The sequence below is a fragment of the Micropterus dolomieu genome, linkage group LG06, assembly GCF_021292245.1.
Source record: "Micropterus dolomieu isolate WLL.071019.BEF.003 ecotype Adirondacks linkage group LG06, ASM2129224v1, whole genome shotgun sequence".
Classification (NCBI taxonomy): Eukaryota; Metazoa; Chordata; class Actinopteri; order Centrarchiformes; family Centrarchidae; genus Micropterus; species Micropterus dolomieu.
In genome coordinates, this window is record NC_060155.1 from 399,185 (window position 1) to 416,059 (window position 16,875).

Genomic DNA, 16,875 nt, shown 5'->3' on the forward strand with positions numbered 1-16,875 from the left:
CCTACTCATGGACCAGGGATTTTAAAACCAGATTGTTTGCAGTGGAAAATGTCTCTATAGGTTCACTGACTGTAACGTTTTAGACGTCTAGGCTACATTTATAAGATCTTGCTCATTTCGTAGGCCTATTTTCAATGAAATGCTGTCAAAACACATTCAGGCTATGCAGCTAATAGGCCTAATGATAAACTCACTTTTAAACTACAGTCATTCTCACTCAGAAATAGCCTATTCACATCGTATCCAGTTATAGGAATGTTCCAGTCAGTGCGACTACAACATGAAAGAATAGGTAGGTTACTGTTCATTGATCAGTTTTGTGCAGATTAGTTTAAACAGTGATTGCTGCAGCACTGTAGCGCATGTAAGAGTTTTTGTGCAAATGTTGCCAACCTGACAGCTGCCTTAATGTCCACAGAGTCAAAGGACCGTGACCTTATCTGACATATGGATATAGCCTAGATGTTTCTCAAGACGGAATTGCGTTTATATGTGCTTTGATATGGACAGTTTGAATGAGGAAATGTAGCTTCAGGCTACGCTGGCGGAGGAGTCAGAGAGAAACTCAGCGTTTGTTGAAGTTAACCTCCTCCTGTGGTCTGTGGCCTGCACTACGAAGGGAGTTCAACCTCCTAGGGGTTAACTCAGGGTTGACAAACTCTGACCGCTACACTGGAGTTAAACGGTACTACGAAGGTGGAGAAGATGTTGGTTAGTTGAGTCCCTGTTAACTTAATTGGAGTTGGTGCGCGTTCGCATGAAAGGGGTGTGTTCGGCCGTGCAGGCAGAGTTTTTTCGCAACGGCGCATACTCTGTATTTCTCCAGAGGAATGCACGTTGGTAGTGTCGGGAAATTCAGAATGTAAAGACAAGTTAACGGCTAAATCTAATATCGTGGCGGCCGACAAAGCCAGGGAGGCTTGTTGGCATCGCATTGAGTAAATTTGTAGCCTAATTATCTTCATAGTATTCTGCCTTCATGTATTTTATGGGCTCTTCTTTAATGTGAAATATGATTAAGATGTAAAGGTACTGCACAAAAAGTCCACTGTAATAGAATAAAAGGAGCCAGCGGAGAGGGGGAATAATCCGAGACAGAATTTAATTTCCAAAATTAATCTACAAGTAAGAAACTTGAATATTCTCTGACATTATAGTCACACATTTATGAAAGAAACTTCACTTTGCAAGGCTGCAACATCACACTCACACACACATGTCTGCCGTGTATTATGCATGCACTGGAAAGTAAATAAATTTTGCAATCGGATTTAGCAGTGAGGAAATACTCCTGAGTTTAGCCCATAGTCACTATCCTGCACCTTAGAGACCTTTTCCTTGGATTCGGCCTATTCGGAAGAAAACAGAGTGATTTTCGATTTTTTTTGTGACATTAGGCTACATTTCCGATTTTTCTTCGTGTAAATTTCATACTTTCATCTAGTATTTTTTTTTCTCTCGGTTATTAACCCTGACCCCCTATTTTTTGGACACATAGAGGCCTAAAATAGTCTATATCTGAATATGTGAAAACACAACCCGTTAATTAATTAATCACGTTCAACTGTCTGAACGTGACGCTGTTGTGTCAGAACTTCAGCAGCCGCAGTGGAACAAATCAGGATGAAATCTAAACATTTTATGAAGTGGTGTGTATTAATATCCTACTTCTCATCATTAACACTGAGTACAGGTGTGCTGTGTAGTCCACGTGCAGGGTAACCTCGCGTTAACCATGAACAAAACCTTCTCGGAGCAGTTTAGAGATGCAGCGTAAATTGCCATGGCAACACCTATCCACCTTTCGTAGTACGGGTTAACCGGGAAGTTCCACCCGACGTCACGAAGTTACTCGTGCAGTTACCTGGATGAGCCGGTTACCCCGCTTCGTAGTACAGGCCACTGGTTCACAGCTAATTGCCATCTTTATAATAACAAACAACAGCAGTTTCGTGTGTAGGTTCGCGTCATTTCCCGTTTCACGTGTGTTTTCATGATAAAACGTGGTTTGGAGACCAGCGTCTGGTGACACAGTCCCTGTCACTGATCAGTCACGTAGTGTGAAAACGCCACAACGACTTCAAGACTCCCATCACAAGGCGGCAAGTTGTGTAGTGTGAACGGCACGGACATCGGCCGCCGCTGAAAGTTGTGTAGTCTGCACGAGCCTTAGTTGTAGGGGTTACTAATCTAGGATTTAGGCCATCTGATCTCGGTCTCTGAAACCGAAAACACAGAGTTTCCCTCATCTCGGGCTTAACATAGGCTTAAACCCGCTTTCTGAAACAGGGCCCTGGCGCAAAGAATGATGATACCCACCTGGGTATGGTGAACTGATATTACCCCAGAATAGGAGGTAGCCTAAAGAGCAGTGAAGAAGCCACCCAGCAGCCAACAAACACCTGGCAGCGACATAAGTTACTGTTCTACATATGGCCTACAAGTCATAGCCTACAGCCGCTAATCTTACAAAGAACCTTGACCTAACCTTTTTGTTCTGCTCAAACAACATTAGCATTCAAATCCCCCACAGATGAAAATAGAGGTCTGCTGACAGGTGTCCATCACACAGGGAAACAGAGAAGTATCACGGCAAATCCGGCTTATAAGAGAAGAAGAAAACAGCAACAAACGAGCATCAACACCTACGCTGATGTTAAAATTGTTGAAAGTTTTCTTAACTTAAGATGGTAGGCCTACACAGAACACACGAAGTCAGAGGAATGCAATCACCTTATTACACACTTAGTTTATTCAACTATTTCTTTTAGTTTTTGCTTAATGATGCTGTTTGACCAACAACAGCGTATTGATTAATTACAAATATATATGCCTATTGACATTTAGACTACCTCTCCTCCACTCTGTAGGGCGAGAGCCTGCAGGACTTAAAAATCAGGCAAAAACATAAAATAAAAAGTGTGCAACGTGTTTCAGCGTCGTCAAGGTAACGTGATAAAGCGGCAAAGTGCTGTCCCGTTCCCGTTTACAGCATTTTGAGACCTTGCAGCCTCTTAATCACTTTCCAAGTGACATCAGTAAAATCTGCGAGGGTTCAGGGCTTAGGGTTTAGGGGGGACATTGGGATTAGGCCGGCCACTGGATTTTATTTTCTCCCGTGTGGTGGGCGTGTCACAGGTGTTCAATCAGCTGCCACAAGTTTGTAAACACAACTGTGTTTAAAAGGCAGGAAGATGAATGCGCTTGCTAGGCTGCACAACAGGGTGATGAAGGCACCACCTTCTTGAAAAAAAACCCCGTTTTGCTACGTTATGTCGGTGCTGAACTCGCCCCAGGTGTCTGGAGACCCGAGACTCCCTCAGCTGTTTACGTTTTGGCCCACACTTATGTTGATAGTAGCCTAACTTGTGCTGCATTCAGGCTCAATGGGAAAGATGCGAGGTGAAAAACAGCTTCCAGTGAACCACAGGCTATATGACAGTGGAACCTACAAGCTTAATGATAGGCCTACATTTCAAGTGGTGAGTTTGAGATTACAGCAACCTATAGCCTAGGCTCAGTTAAGTTTCTCCGAAGTTTTCATGAGGTTGTAAATAAGGCCTGCTAATAATTCCCCCACCCCCACCCTTTGTCACTTGCCTTGTACGTGAAAACCTAACTTTACAATGAACCTGTTTGTGATTCTCAATGAAAAAGGAAATGCATAGTGTTGTGCATGTCTTTGTTTGCTATAGGTCCTACATCAGTTTAAACTGTTTGCTGACCAGCTGTCACAACAACTTTAACAACAACAACAATTCTAAACATGTTCAGCTCCATTCAAGGCAACTCGACAAGTGCTTGTTCCTAGTGGGAATTGTTAGGTCTCTGTAAATAATCCTATTAGATCTAGACCTGCTCTATATAGGCTAAATAAAACTGGATTAAAATTGTGTAAATTATATTTATTATCTATAAATGAGCCTATAGGATGTGCTGCATTGTGACATGTCATAGCCTACTGATATAAAGCTGGGCTGAACAGCTGCCTACTAAAGTTCAATCTGTGCCTTTATATGTTCAAATAATCCGAAATTTCTGCTATAGCTTGAATGCATCATACACTGACTGACTGGATTGGATTCATTTGTTCCTCCAGGGAATTCCGGGAACACTCACATGACACCAACTCTCCAGCTCTATTGGTTCAAGGCACGTGTCTGAGAGATCCGTAGTACAACGTCATCGAAGCGTCTCCCAGCCAATCACAAATGAGAACCAAAATCCGTAGTGAAAGTATTTGAGCGGCGTCTTTATCAGGGCAGTTTAGTGCGGCTGGAAGCGTCAATAATTGTGTGCAGGGAGCCGGAAAAATTAAATAGACTCCATTTTTTTTCAACTCTTAATATTATTTTGAAATTTAAAAAATTGCGCACCAAGTACAGCCATGAGGAGCAGGCTTTTACCTGAAACCGAAGCATGATTTTTCTTTGTCAGAATCCTGAGAGGCCTTTTCACAGTAAAACAATTTCAGTTATTCTGCCAAAATAAAACTACTCCGTTCGCTCACCGCCCTTTCGATTTTTTTGACTCATAATATAGTAGCCTAATTAATTGATTAGAAAGTGAACAGGAAGAGACACAAAATTGGAAAGCGCAGAGAGAGGTGCTGAGGGGGATCCGGCTCCATCATTATGGAAGAAAATGCTCGCCGAGACCCAGAGCGCCCAGACGAGTCCGGAGAGGAGTCCGACCGGGCCATGCTGCCTCTCCTCCAGCCGCCTGGCAACCAGCAGTCCCACAGGATCACCAACTTTTACATCGACAACATTTTAAGACCGGACTTCGGCCGAAAGAGGAAGGACGGGACTTTGGTCCGGGAAGGAGACAGTCTGGGGGTGATCAGACGGAGACAGGAGCTGACAGGGAGAAAGTCCTCCAAAACTGGCAACCCGCAGCAGGGTGGAGTAGGAGGCGCTGAGGATGAGGAGGAGGACACGGGAGCATCCGACGACCAGCATCCGGAAACTGGGGCCAGGAGGCCTGACCTGATAGCCGCCGAAGTGGCTGTGAAGGACCGCTGCCGCAGCCCACAGTCCAGCTCGGGCCCTGCGGCCAAGCCGATGCTGTGGCCGGCCTGGGTTTATTGTACCCGCTACTCAGACCGTCCGTCATCAGGTTGGTGGGAAAACACTGCTGGGACTCTTGTTATTAATTAAAAGATAAAAGAAAATTTTTTTTAACGGAGGCTAGTTAGGAGGCTTCATGTCTGAGTCAAGTGAATGAAAGAGTTTAAAAGCTGTGGAGGCAAATTATTTACAAAAAATAGTCATTTTATTCTCCGAGCTGTGCGACCCCCAATCCCACTTAATAAAGGCTACTTATCACTTCTAACAATTGACAAACCAATTAGCCTATTGCACTTTATAACTAATATTATCTCCATTATTTCACACTTTCGGTATTTAAAACAATGACGGAACTATTCTTAGAGCAGACACTTATTTTACTTCAAATAAACTACTTTAAACGCAAATTAGAAACTAACTCGAGTTGTTTCAGGTGAAAATAATCTGGATTTTGTCTTTAAAATAAAGATCACTGGATAAAAGGACATGGTGTTGTTGTAACGTGTTATGAACATAAAGTTGAAATTAAATGCGAGTCGAGAGTGAAGTAAAAAATGTGGAGAAATTAAGTGAAACCAAGTTTAACGCCATTGTTCCCTAGCCTTCTTTGTTGATATTCTATTAGCATATTTTTTTGACAATGGGGGGGGGGGTCTAAAAAGTAAGGCCCGTGGGTCCCAAAAGAGAAGGATTCGATGTGAAATGCTGAACAATAAAATTTCACAAGTCTTTCTAACAGCCAGCGATATAGCCTATAATAAAAGTCATTTTGGACAACATTTCCCTGCCAGGCTGTGGGATGAGTGGGTCTAAATCTAATTTTGGATCCAGACCACCGTAAAGCTTTTTCTCCAGCAGCATGTGCCTCTACTCTGCATTCTGCTGCTTTATCTCAGCAGTGAAATAATATGATTCCATTTTTATCAGCGAAATGAAAAGTTTGTGCAGAGCTGGGATGATTATTTTGCAAGTGGACGAGTGGTGCACTTGGACTTTTCCTTTGTCACATTTTAGAAACGCGTTCAGTTGTTAAATAGTGTCTCTTAAACAATCCCGCAGCCAGGCAGAGGGAAACATTTCGCTTGTATTGAAGAAGCGTTCGGAATGAAGCGAAGAGTCAAAAAAGTTGTTTTTATTGTCTTCTGGAAACATTAAAAAGTTTCCTCCGAGGCTCGAGCTTTTGGAAATGATCGCCGAGGTCTTGTGATAGGTCAGCGAGGCGGCAGCTTGTCCCTGCAGGATCAGGGCAGCTGAACAAAACACAACTTCATAGAAATGCGTAAAATGCTACTTCCATGTGACGCCATACCTTTTTACAGTGTAAAGATAAATGTTGTCAAACCACACACTGCCTGTCAGCTCTTATAGATAAACTGTTGATGGCACAGTTGATGTGGGCCTGCGATTTTTTCCCACTTTAAATTCCAAAGCGGAAACAGATCTCATATAGGCCTATTTGCCTTCATGCTGATAGAAACGTCTGAGTATTATAACAGAAACAAAAGGGGTTATCGCGACTTAAAAAATGGTGTTCCTATGGTAACAGGGAGGAAAAGAGGCGCCTAACTCCCCCATCCTCCATCATATCCTAACCCCACCCCCATCTGCACCCTCCTCCCGTTCTCTGTAAAGTCTGCTGCAGCAGAGCTGAGGACACCATGCAGCCGGATGGGTTTTCCTAGTCACAGTTGTGGTTGGAATTAAAAGAAATATTTCTGGCAAAACCACCTACTTTAAATATTTAACCCATACAGATGTTTCCAGGATTATTCCAAGTATTGGAAAAGATACCATGAACGAGTAGAAAACTCATTTTGACTGAGAAGAGTCAGGTTGAACTCATCCAGCTTATTGGTTGATGATTTTCTCTAAAATTATCCCACTGAGAAGGAAATTAAAATTATAAAAAAAATACTATATTTTCACATCTTATCGGCTACATTCCCAAATTGTTTTTTTAATTTATTTTTTTATTAATTAAGTAGCCTAGTTTACTAAAATTATTCATTGACCCAGACTACTCCATATATAGGCAATATAGGCCTAGGCTATAGACTATAACCTATCACGCTAGATTCAAATAGGCCTTGTTAATATAAAAGTAGGCTATTTATATATAGGCTACAACTTTTTATTTCTTCTCTTAATGGGCTTTTATAGCTCCGTTATTTCTTTCTTTCCTTCAGGTGCTACACAACAAAATCACGCGTGGAAACTAATGCAAATTCCAAATTTTGGCCCAGAAGCTAAATGAGCACCCAAGGAGACCATGTCTTTGTCTAGAAGCAGGTGCCATGCTTAGGCCCTACAGCCTATATACCTGTGTTTTTAAAATGTGAGAAAGCTCAAAGTACTGACTAACCACTGGGTGTCATTTTTGTCTTCAACCCCCCCACCCCCACCCCAAGGGCCCAGATCCCGCAAACCAAAGAAGGCGCCGACCCCGAGTAAAGAGGACAAGCGGCCCCGGACGGCCTTCACCGCAGAACAGCTCCACCGGTTAAAAACTGAGTTCCAGAACAACCGATACCTGACCGAGCAGCGGAGGCAGAGCCTGGCCCAGGACCTTGGCCTTAACGAGTCTCAGATCAAAATATGGTTTCAGAACAAACGGGCTAAAATCAAGAAAACCTCCGGGAGTAAAAACTCTCTGGCCTCGCAGCTCATGGCGCAGGGACTGTACAACCACTCCACGGCCAGGGACGCCAAGTCGGACAGCGACTAGAGGAGACAAGGGGGGCAGGAGGGGATTCTGAATCATGCAATAAAACCACTTCAGTACCAGCATTCATATTTAAAACTCAACCAGAGACGATATTGTGACATTTTCTTGTCCTTTGAGTATGTGTGGCGCGTGAGAGTGTGTGAGAGTTTGTCGGCTTCCTGTCCTCAGGGCTGTAGTTATGATGAAGTCGAATCCAAGTCAAAGATGGTGCTGCGTTCACATTACATCCAGAAATCGGACATTTTCATGGCGTACACCTGTTACAGCCTAGACAGCAGCGACCTCTGTCCAATTAGCTTACGGACACTGTCAACTGTTACAGAGCAGGCTACATCATGATTTGGTTCTGAAAGTCAAATCTGGTAAGAAGGCCTAGCAAATGACATTTCAGAAAGTTCACGTTTCAAAATGGGGGGGGGGGGGGGGGGGGGGGGGGGGGGGGTCAGAGATTGAGAGGAGAGTAGCCGTTTAGATGGTGTTGGTAAAAAGCCCATCATCTGTTAGCTAAAGCTCACCAGCCACTCTCAGATGAGTTGATTTCAGATACAATTTAGGCCTACCTTTAGAATTAGCTGTAATTAAAATGATGTGACATTAAAATGAATTGAAACGAACATTAGACATCATTGCTTTGGCTGAAGAACGGCCCGCCGTCAGCTAACATTAGGCCTACCTCACAAACCTCAGAGTTGTATTTTCCTGTGAAGAAATAACCGACATTTTAACAGGTAGGCTGATAGGGTAGGGTCAGAGCGAGGTCCAGAGAGGACTCGGGACAAATCCAGGTCAGCTGTTTTCTGCTGTTGGCATGATGAGCTACCTGCCTGCTTAAATGACTTTAGTCTCATTACAGCTCACCTTTATTCATGACTTAAAAATTTATCACCGGAAAAAGGTCAACTACGATGTAGAAGTACAAAAAACAGGATATCTCTGATGTTTTTTAGAGGCGGTAAAAGTGAGTCAACAACATAGGAGCTGAGAAGGCGCCGAGCCCAAGGGAAGAGAAATGCGGCCTGGACAGCCGCAGCGCACTAACGCCCTGTGTCCCGTTAGGCCCAGCCTTGTGTCTGATGGACTTTATTGATTATGAAAACTATATGCTAAAATCCAAAGATTTTTTCTGCTGCATCCTGAGAACTGTGACTTGAGAAACAGCCTTCTCTGTGTTGTCTGTGTTTTGTACTTTCTGACTCTTCTTGTGTCCTTGTGTGTTCTGTCGCGTGCTGCAGTGTTTACCTGCAGCTCAGTAGCAAACAGCCTTTTAAGATTTTGGGAATGTAACAACACATTTTTTTATCTGGAATTAAAGGTCTGCTTTATAGAAGCTGTCGGGTGAACAGTGTTTAATAACAAAACTGGTCTTCATAAAGGAAGTGGCAACTAAACACATCCCCATTCTGAATTTAATGTCTGCTTTTAGATAGTAGGCCTACTAAAATATTCGTTTATATTTTTATATTCTATTAATGCATAGGGCAACATTTTAATATTATAACATATTTTAAAAGATGCCCATTTAAATTACCAGCACATTTGATTTTTTCAAAAACCCCTTTAGCCTAAATCCCTTTAAATAATTTACAATGATAGTCAGGCCGTCACCTCCGGCCGTCCGCACCGCACTACCGGCCCGAACCACGGACCTCGAGTATAGGCTATGAATGTGTAAGAGAGTTTTACCTGTTGTTAAGAAAGCCCATTCTGTTCTTATTTATAATACAAGGAACACAGCACTTATTTTTCTGTTGGAACGCCTCATGTGACAGGCCTTTGCTGGGTCGAATTCATGTGGATCCAAACCAAATCGTGGTCTTAACGATGCTCTGAATGTTTTCTTATTTTCTTAGCCATGTTGTAGATAATCCGTTTTTCTTGCAATTAATTAATCAATTACAAACCTGGACAAGCCTCTGCCTTAAAAGGAATGTAAATACAACCTAAATATTTACAGTGTTATAAGGAAAGAGCAGAGTGTTCTCTTCTATGATAAGGTTCATGGCATCAGGATTTAAAAAAATATAAATTGGGTTAACCCATAAAAATGGGAGGGCTAAGTAGTGATTCTTAATAAGAAACAGTACTTAGCCCTCCCATTTTTTATGATCTTACATGTAAATAATTTATATCATGTGAAAAACAGCAATGCAAAGTAGATTTTTCAGGAGATTATTTTATTATGACCTGAAACACATCAGGAAAAAAAAATTCTAGGCTACAAACAAATATGAAATATTTAAATATCTTGATATTGATTAGCATAACAATGAGAGAGAGAGCTGAGGACAGCAGACACAACATGGAGGACATCAATACTCCATCCTCAACACTAGAGCTGTTGTTTTGTTAAAAGAAAAAGTCATATTGCACTGGTTCTCAAAACCACATAGATTTTACATGAACTTACCATTGACATTTGATTACATTAAAAAGGCCATTCACCTGCATGACACAAACATGACAATGATGCCCACAAAGAACATGAAAGCCACACACTTAATAAACCTTTCTTGCAAAGTGTGCATTAAATATAACACATTTGTATACTGTTTAACGGCATGTCATTTACAGTATACAGCTGCACCACAACCGGCTACCTTATTTTTTTCTTTGAACAAAATCACTGCAATGACAACTTTGCTGTTCAATGAAAACATACATCTTGTTTGGTCATTACACATCTACATGCTGCTCTATGAGATCAGAACATTTCTAGGTTCATAAAAGCCTCGGAAAACCCACTATACTGTGTCAAAAGTATATTTCTTTAAACAAGTCGTTTTTCTAAGCTCCTTAAACCTTGATATGTTGGAGATACAAGCTTTTCAGTGGGGCCACGTTCCAGAATAGTTTGAGAAACTGTAATTTAGGTTGTACACAGGCTATAGTGTCAAAGTGAACGAACAGGTGCATACAAGCAAACATTCATTTATACATTCCAGAGGTCACAGATCATACCACTGACACCATGCAGGAAAACTGTTTGAGCAGCTGAGCTGAGCAGGATTACAGATTCACTGTGCTTATAGGGGGAAAGGATCAATAGGAGCTGATAACTGTGACCCAAAATAGTTAAAGATATGGATCCACCTGTTTTTAGTGGTAATCAGCATTTCCCCATAAATACTGAGTTAGGTGACCACTAACATGGTATCTGCAGTGGCTCTGGAGTCAATATCCACATCTTTTCTTTTTCAGCGACTTTCCAAAACCACCCTAGAGTACTGAAAACCATCATGCCTTGCTGCTCAAGCTGGGCTCAACACCATTCTGATGAAATGAAAGTGTCATACAAAAAAACCAAAAAACAATGTGTTTTGTGAAGTCATTCAAGATATTCAAGAAAATGTTTATGGTGTGCGTCTTGTACAAATGACAAAAGGATTGGCACAATCCTGATAGTTCTCAGCACTTGGGTGACTGGATAAAGTAGTTAAAAGGACTGATTAGTATATTCACTTCATACTGGAAAAGTCTGCAAGAATATAGACACAGAAGTGCAAGTTAAAACATACACAACTTCGTTCTCATTCTGTGTTTACCTGAACGTCTGACTGAGGTGGAAAAACAGGCGAGAAAAATGAAACAGAGAGGGAGAAAGAAATATGGCGAGCAGAGGGAAATCCATCAACAAAAAGCCAGAGACACATCCATTGGCAGCAGCAGCAGCAGCATTGACCTGGGCTCTGTGAATGGCAGCAGGAGCCCTCATCTGCATTTCCATTCTTAGCTCACTTGTATGTGGAAGTTACGCCCAACGGTCTCTGACTTGATGAGCTGAGCGAGCTGGGTTTCTATGCACAGTGTGGGGTTGTCAGTCGAAAGGGTTGGTGGGGTGGGGGTGGGGGTATAATGGCCAGAGAACCTGGATGAAGGTCAAAATGCTTTGGGTGTCCATGCAAAAAGCAGCAGGTGAGAACACTACAGCCAATAAATGGTAAGAAATGGACATCTTTTTCCTCTCTGTTTCTCACTGTGGAGATCACGATATTTTCCAAATTCCCAGTAATGAATGAAGGGACATGGCTCTGATGTTAGAGTTTCTATCAGTTATATTCAGTTTAAATGAAAAGACCTTCTATCAATGTCCCAAATGTATTCTAATGGTGGTTCTGGTCTAAAAGCTTTTTGTGTCATTCCAAATGTCAACAATTTTCATATTCAAACCATTTGGACTAAATGCATTCTTCTGTCCCCTGGTTGCCAATGTCACACCTAGTATGTTCAGGTAAGTAAAAGTTTATAGTAAGAAAGAAAAGGGCTGGTTCTCCTGGATAAAGTTTGGATGTGCTACATCCCCATCCACCACCTCAACCTCCACACGCTGAAGGGTTAGATATACTCGAAAACAGATGCACATCTGTTTGTATTACACACATCCCACTGCCTCCCCTACTTCTCCCTGATAATCCTGAGTTTGTTTGTAGTCTCAACGTGATGATGGTTCAAATGGGAATAATGGTGCACACTTCCTCCTAAAAGGCATTCATAATGTTCTCAGTTGTTCACATGAAAACCCTGCCTACTTTCACACATGGCCAATGCGTGAAGTGGGCCTGCCTGTTAGATTGTCATTATGGGAAAGTAACAAAAAATGTCTAACACAGCTTCCCCACTTTCAAAATCAGGAAGGTACGGTGGGAGGGAGCTTTAGACACAGGTAAAAGATCTGACACTCTGCCTCACTACATAAAGGGCATATCACATAGTTTCCACTGAACGTACTGCACTGGATGTAAAACCACACCAGCAGGATTCTGGGATGTGCTTTTCATTTTGGTTTCCACTCTAGAGGGTTGAAAACGTTCACATTATTACTTTAGATCATTTTAAAGGTTCTCAAATAAATCAAATCGTTCTCATATCAAAAGACTTGTTTTAAGCTGTGTGCACAGTTGAAAAGGTGTTCCACTAGCACTGGGTCACAACAAGCCAAAAATCTGCTTAAAGACTGCTCACCTACAGGAGCTAACCACAGAAGCAATTTGCATGCATTTGTCAAATTTGCATTTCTCAAAAGAGAGTGGTAACAGTAAAACCAAGAACACAAGACAAATGTTGCTAAATCTGTCCATGGCAACATTTCAGCAACAGGTCCTGTCGTTTTCCGGCTAAAAGCAGAGTTCATCCATCCCCTTGTCATAATATTAACCTCTCCAACAGGCAGAGGCAAAGGGCAAATGAGCAGAGAAAAGAAAAGTACATATCACAAAGTATTGATGTCCCATGTGTCTTTGGCAGACAAAAGACGGTCCGTCCAGTTCCCCTTCCCCCCACTGAGTAATTTAGCCATAGTTCTCTAAATGCTTCCTAGTCAAACTCGGAATATAAAATGAAGGGGACGAGGGCTTTGTGACGGAAATATAATTACGGCTGCTAAAAGCTGGTGAAGGTGGAGAATGGGGGATGACATCAGACCAATTTCACACTCGGGCCTAGGATGGCCAGGCCAAGCCTGGGCCTCGCCGCGCTACACTGATCAAAGCCTGCTGCAGCCAGCCCAAAAGCTAAAAAAAGGGACTCTTAACTATGCTAATCTCCAGGACAAATATATTTTAATCTTGTTAGAATACAAGTTAATGCTGCAGCTCAGTGACCAAACTTTATGCTATAAGAGTAGAAGGACACAAGAATACAAAATCACACTTTGGATTTTTCTATTCAACAAGTTAATGTTGAATCTCAGAAAAACGACAGATGAGGAATTATCAAGTAGTCCTATGTCTGTAATAATCTCTGTGATCTCAGAGGTTTTCTGAGATAGATTTGAAGTAGATATAGCCAAAATAAAATTAAGTGGTTCATCACAGCATACAAGTAGTCACTTCCTGTTACCAGCAGGGGGCGCTATGACTTTGTGTAAAAATTAGCTTGTAGATGTGTTCAGGGCGAGACACTTATCAAATATGTGAAGTTTGGTGCAGATGTGAGCATGTACACTGAAGTTACAACAATGTCCTATGCCATGGCGAATCAGCGATTTTTGGACGCCATGCCACGGGCACACCATTTCACAAAAACTCTGGACATGATACATGTGCCTCAGAAATTTCAGATATGTAAGTGAAACATGCCGCAGGGGCTGCTTGGTTGAATGTCACTTCCTCTTGCCAGCAAGTGGCGCTATGACTATGGGTGAACGTCGGCATGTACATGTGCTTAGGGCGGGACTCTTATCAAACATGTAAAATTTGGTCTGAGATCAAAATCAGATCTGAGCATGTACAGTCAAGGTACAACAACTTCCTGTGTCATGGCGAAACGTTTAACTTCACGCCACGCCACGCCACCACGCATTAACCGGAAACTCACAAATCTTACAACATGGATTAATCAATGTGTTAACTGCTTTCTTGGACAGTTTTAAAGTTGACATGTCCAACCTGTTAGGAGTAGTTCATCACAATGTAAAACATATCAATTCCTGTTGCCAGCAGGTGGCGCTATGACTTTGAGTGAATGTTGGCATATGGATGTGTTCAGGGCGAGACTCTTATTGTACAGTTAAAATTTGGTGCAGATGTGAGCATGTACACTGAAGTTATAACAACTTCCTGTTTTGTGGCTAATTGTTGATTTTCAATGCCATGCCAAGGTCACCCATGTGGACGAAAACTGACCGTTTGGACAATTTTTAATTGTCAGTGGGTTTAGACTGCACAGCAAAAATTTGAAGTTGATCAGATTAAATCTCTAGGAGGACTTTGTTAAATTATGCACCTTGTAAATTGTGAAAAATGGGTTAAAATTGCTCTTTCAAATCAAAATGGCAGACTTCCTGTTGAGTTTGGGGTATGGGTCTTTCAGGCTTTTTGGTGTATTTTGATATGATATATGTCCCCCAAAATGTTTGTGCATGCAGGTTGAATGTTTTATGGCGAAGCATCGAAATCTGACGCCCTGCCACGAACAGGCCGTTACCCGGAAACTCACAAGCTTCACAACACAGCATCATCAGTGTCTTAAGGCTCTTCTGAGAGTGTTTGTGTCTATGTCTTTGAGTGAATGTTGGCATATGCATGTGCTGTTATCATACATGTACATTTTGGTATTGATCAGAGCATGTACACTGAAGTTATAACAACTTCCTCTTCCATGGCGAATCATCCATTTTTGACACCATGCCACAGACACGCCTATTGACGAAAACTCAAAGATAACACAAAGGCACAGCAGAAATTTGAAGTTGATTGGATTAATTCCCTCGGAGGAGTTTTAAAGGTTTGTAACTTGTGAATCGTCATAAATGACTATTCAATCCATGACTTCCTGTTGGGTTTAAGGCATCGCTCCTAGAGGCTTTTTTGTAGGTCTGGACATCCATCTGCTGCAAAAAATTTGGACAAATTGGTGAAAGCTGGCCTGGGGGCTGTATCTGTAGGGCGAGCCATTTTGCCACTCCCATGCACGTAAATTTTCGCCACCCTTGAATTTTGCGCAAAGTTTGGTGAGTGTTTGAGCATGTTAAGGCTGCCAAAATTGAGCTTACTTTGCAGAAAGAAAAAAAAATCCTTCACTTTCAATAGGGTCCTTGCATGTTTCATCCTTGGGCCCTAAAAATCAACAATATGTAACCTAATCATTTTTTTAGCCTAAATATATGACTTTTTTTATAGCAATAGCAACATTCTAGATGAAAAAATGAAGAACTATTAGCGAAATAGTTCTGCAAATAGCGTGTTTTTAACACTATTGTGAATAGCTTGGCGTCTAGGGCCCTAAACGTTGGGAACATGGCGTCGCAGACGGGCAGCAAGGCAGGTGCTGCAGGAGTCTGCTCAGCCAAAGTCAAATACAAGTACAAGACTTGCTTCAATAAGAACATTTGTTGTTACAAAACTAGCCCCACGCCTGGTGCCAGATTAAGGAAATTTTTTGAAGACGTGGCGTACAGAGGCTGTTTGTTCACTTACACACTTGCTCTCCTGTTGATCTCGTTGCGCTGCTGCTGGTCCTGCTGAACTGACGGTGCCCGCCGGCAAGTTGACTACACAATGGAGCAGTATAGCAGTATATTCCAAAATACTGAGCAACGGAGAGGCCAATATACCAACTCCTGCTCGGGCACGATCAACATTGAGATCTTCCTGTCCATACCACAGGCTGATCAGCTACATGATGATTACGCTTTTACTGGCAGGTGATGTCCATTTTAATCCGGGACCAGTTTGCAACATTGAAAGCCGCTGTTATACGGTTGGATATACCTGAGTTTGCAAACGTTGCTGAATTACATCAAGGAAGCAACAATCTACCTGTACATTCAAACGCATCCCTGCAAAAAGCTATATTTAATCCGAGTGACTGTACACAAAGAACATTTAAATAGAATGATAGCTAAAAGGAAGTTTGAACTTTTTCAACCAGTAAATCAGGCTAAAGCATTGTGGGACAAACGACTCAAACCCAAAGGACATCTTGGCGGACATTTGAAAATCAGAAGCATTGTGTCAAAAACTGAGCAACTTGAAGGTTTGCTGATAGAATCCAATTTAGACTTTCTTTTTATTTCAGAGTCATGGTTAATGGAATCATCACCAAGGACTTCTTTTGCTATCCCTGGGTATCAAGTCTTTAGGAAAGACAGAAAATTAGGCAGAGGAGGAGGAGTTCTCTTGTATGTTCGAAATCACTTTAAATGTGTAGAAGTGCATCTTAATTCCTCAAAAGAACTTGAAAGCATTACTGTCTCTATTATATTGTCCCCTCATATGTCTTTTAGGCCCTGCAATGGACTGGCAACCTGTCCAGGGTGTACCCTGCCTTTCGCCCAATGTCAGCTGGGATTGGCTCCAGACCCCCGCGACTCTGTACGCAGGATAAGCGGTTGATGATGGATGGATATGTCTTTTACTGTGACAGGTATATATCGACCCCACAAATTCTAGTAATATTTTTTATGACAAATTAAAATCCTTATTAAAGGAAATTGGTACTAAGACTGAACTATGTATTAGGTGATTTTAACATAAACTGGGCTGAGAAAGCAAGCAGGAAAAAAACTCAAAAGTATATCAGATCAGTATAATCTTGCTCAAATGATTCAAGGCCCAACTAGGGTTACTCAATCATCACAAACTC

The 16,875-nt window shown here is 41.9% G+C and overlaps 1 protein-coding gene across 2 annotated transcripts in view; it reads left to right on the forward strand.

The window, feature by feature from the left end:
- The window catches only part of LOC123973145 (homeobox protein engrailed-2b-like), an 11,055-nt gene extending 1,934 nt beyond the window's left edge, over positions 1 to 9,121 (forward strand). The window contains exons 2-4 of one of the 2 annotated variants that reach the window (XM_046053041.1): positions 3,382 to 3,482; positions 4,100 to 5,118; positions 7,478 to 9,121. In XM_046053041.1, coding sequence (XP_045908997.1) covers positions 4,635 to 5,118; positions 7,478 to 7,794 — 801 coding nt within the window. In that variant the 5' untranslated portion in view covers positions 3,382 to 3,482; positions 4,100 to 4,634 and the 3' untranslated portion in view covers positions 7,795 to 9,121. The remainder of the gene's footprint in view (positions 1 to 3,381; positions 3,483 to 4,099; positions 5,119 to 7,477) is intronic. The other variant, XM_046053042.1, reaches the window with a different exon arrangement.
- Positions 9,122 to 16,875: the final 7,754 nt, after the last annotated feature.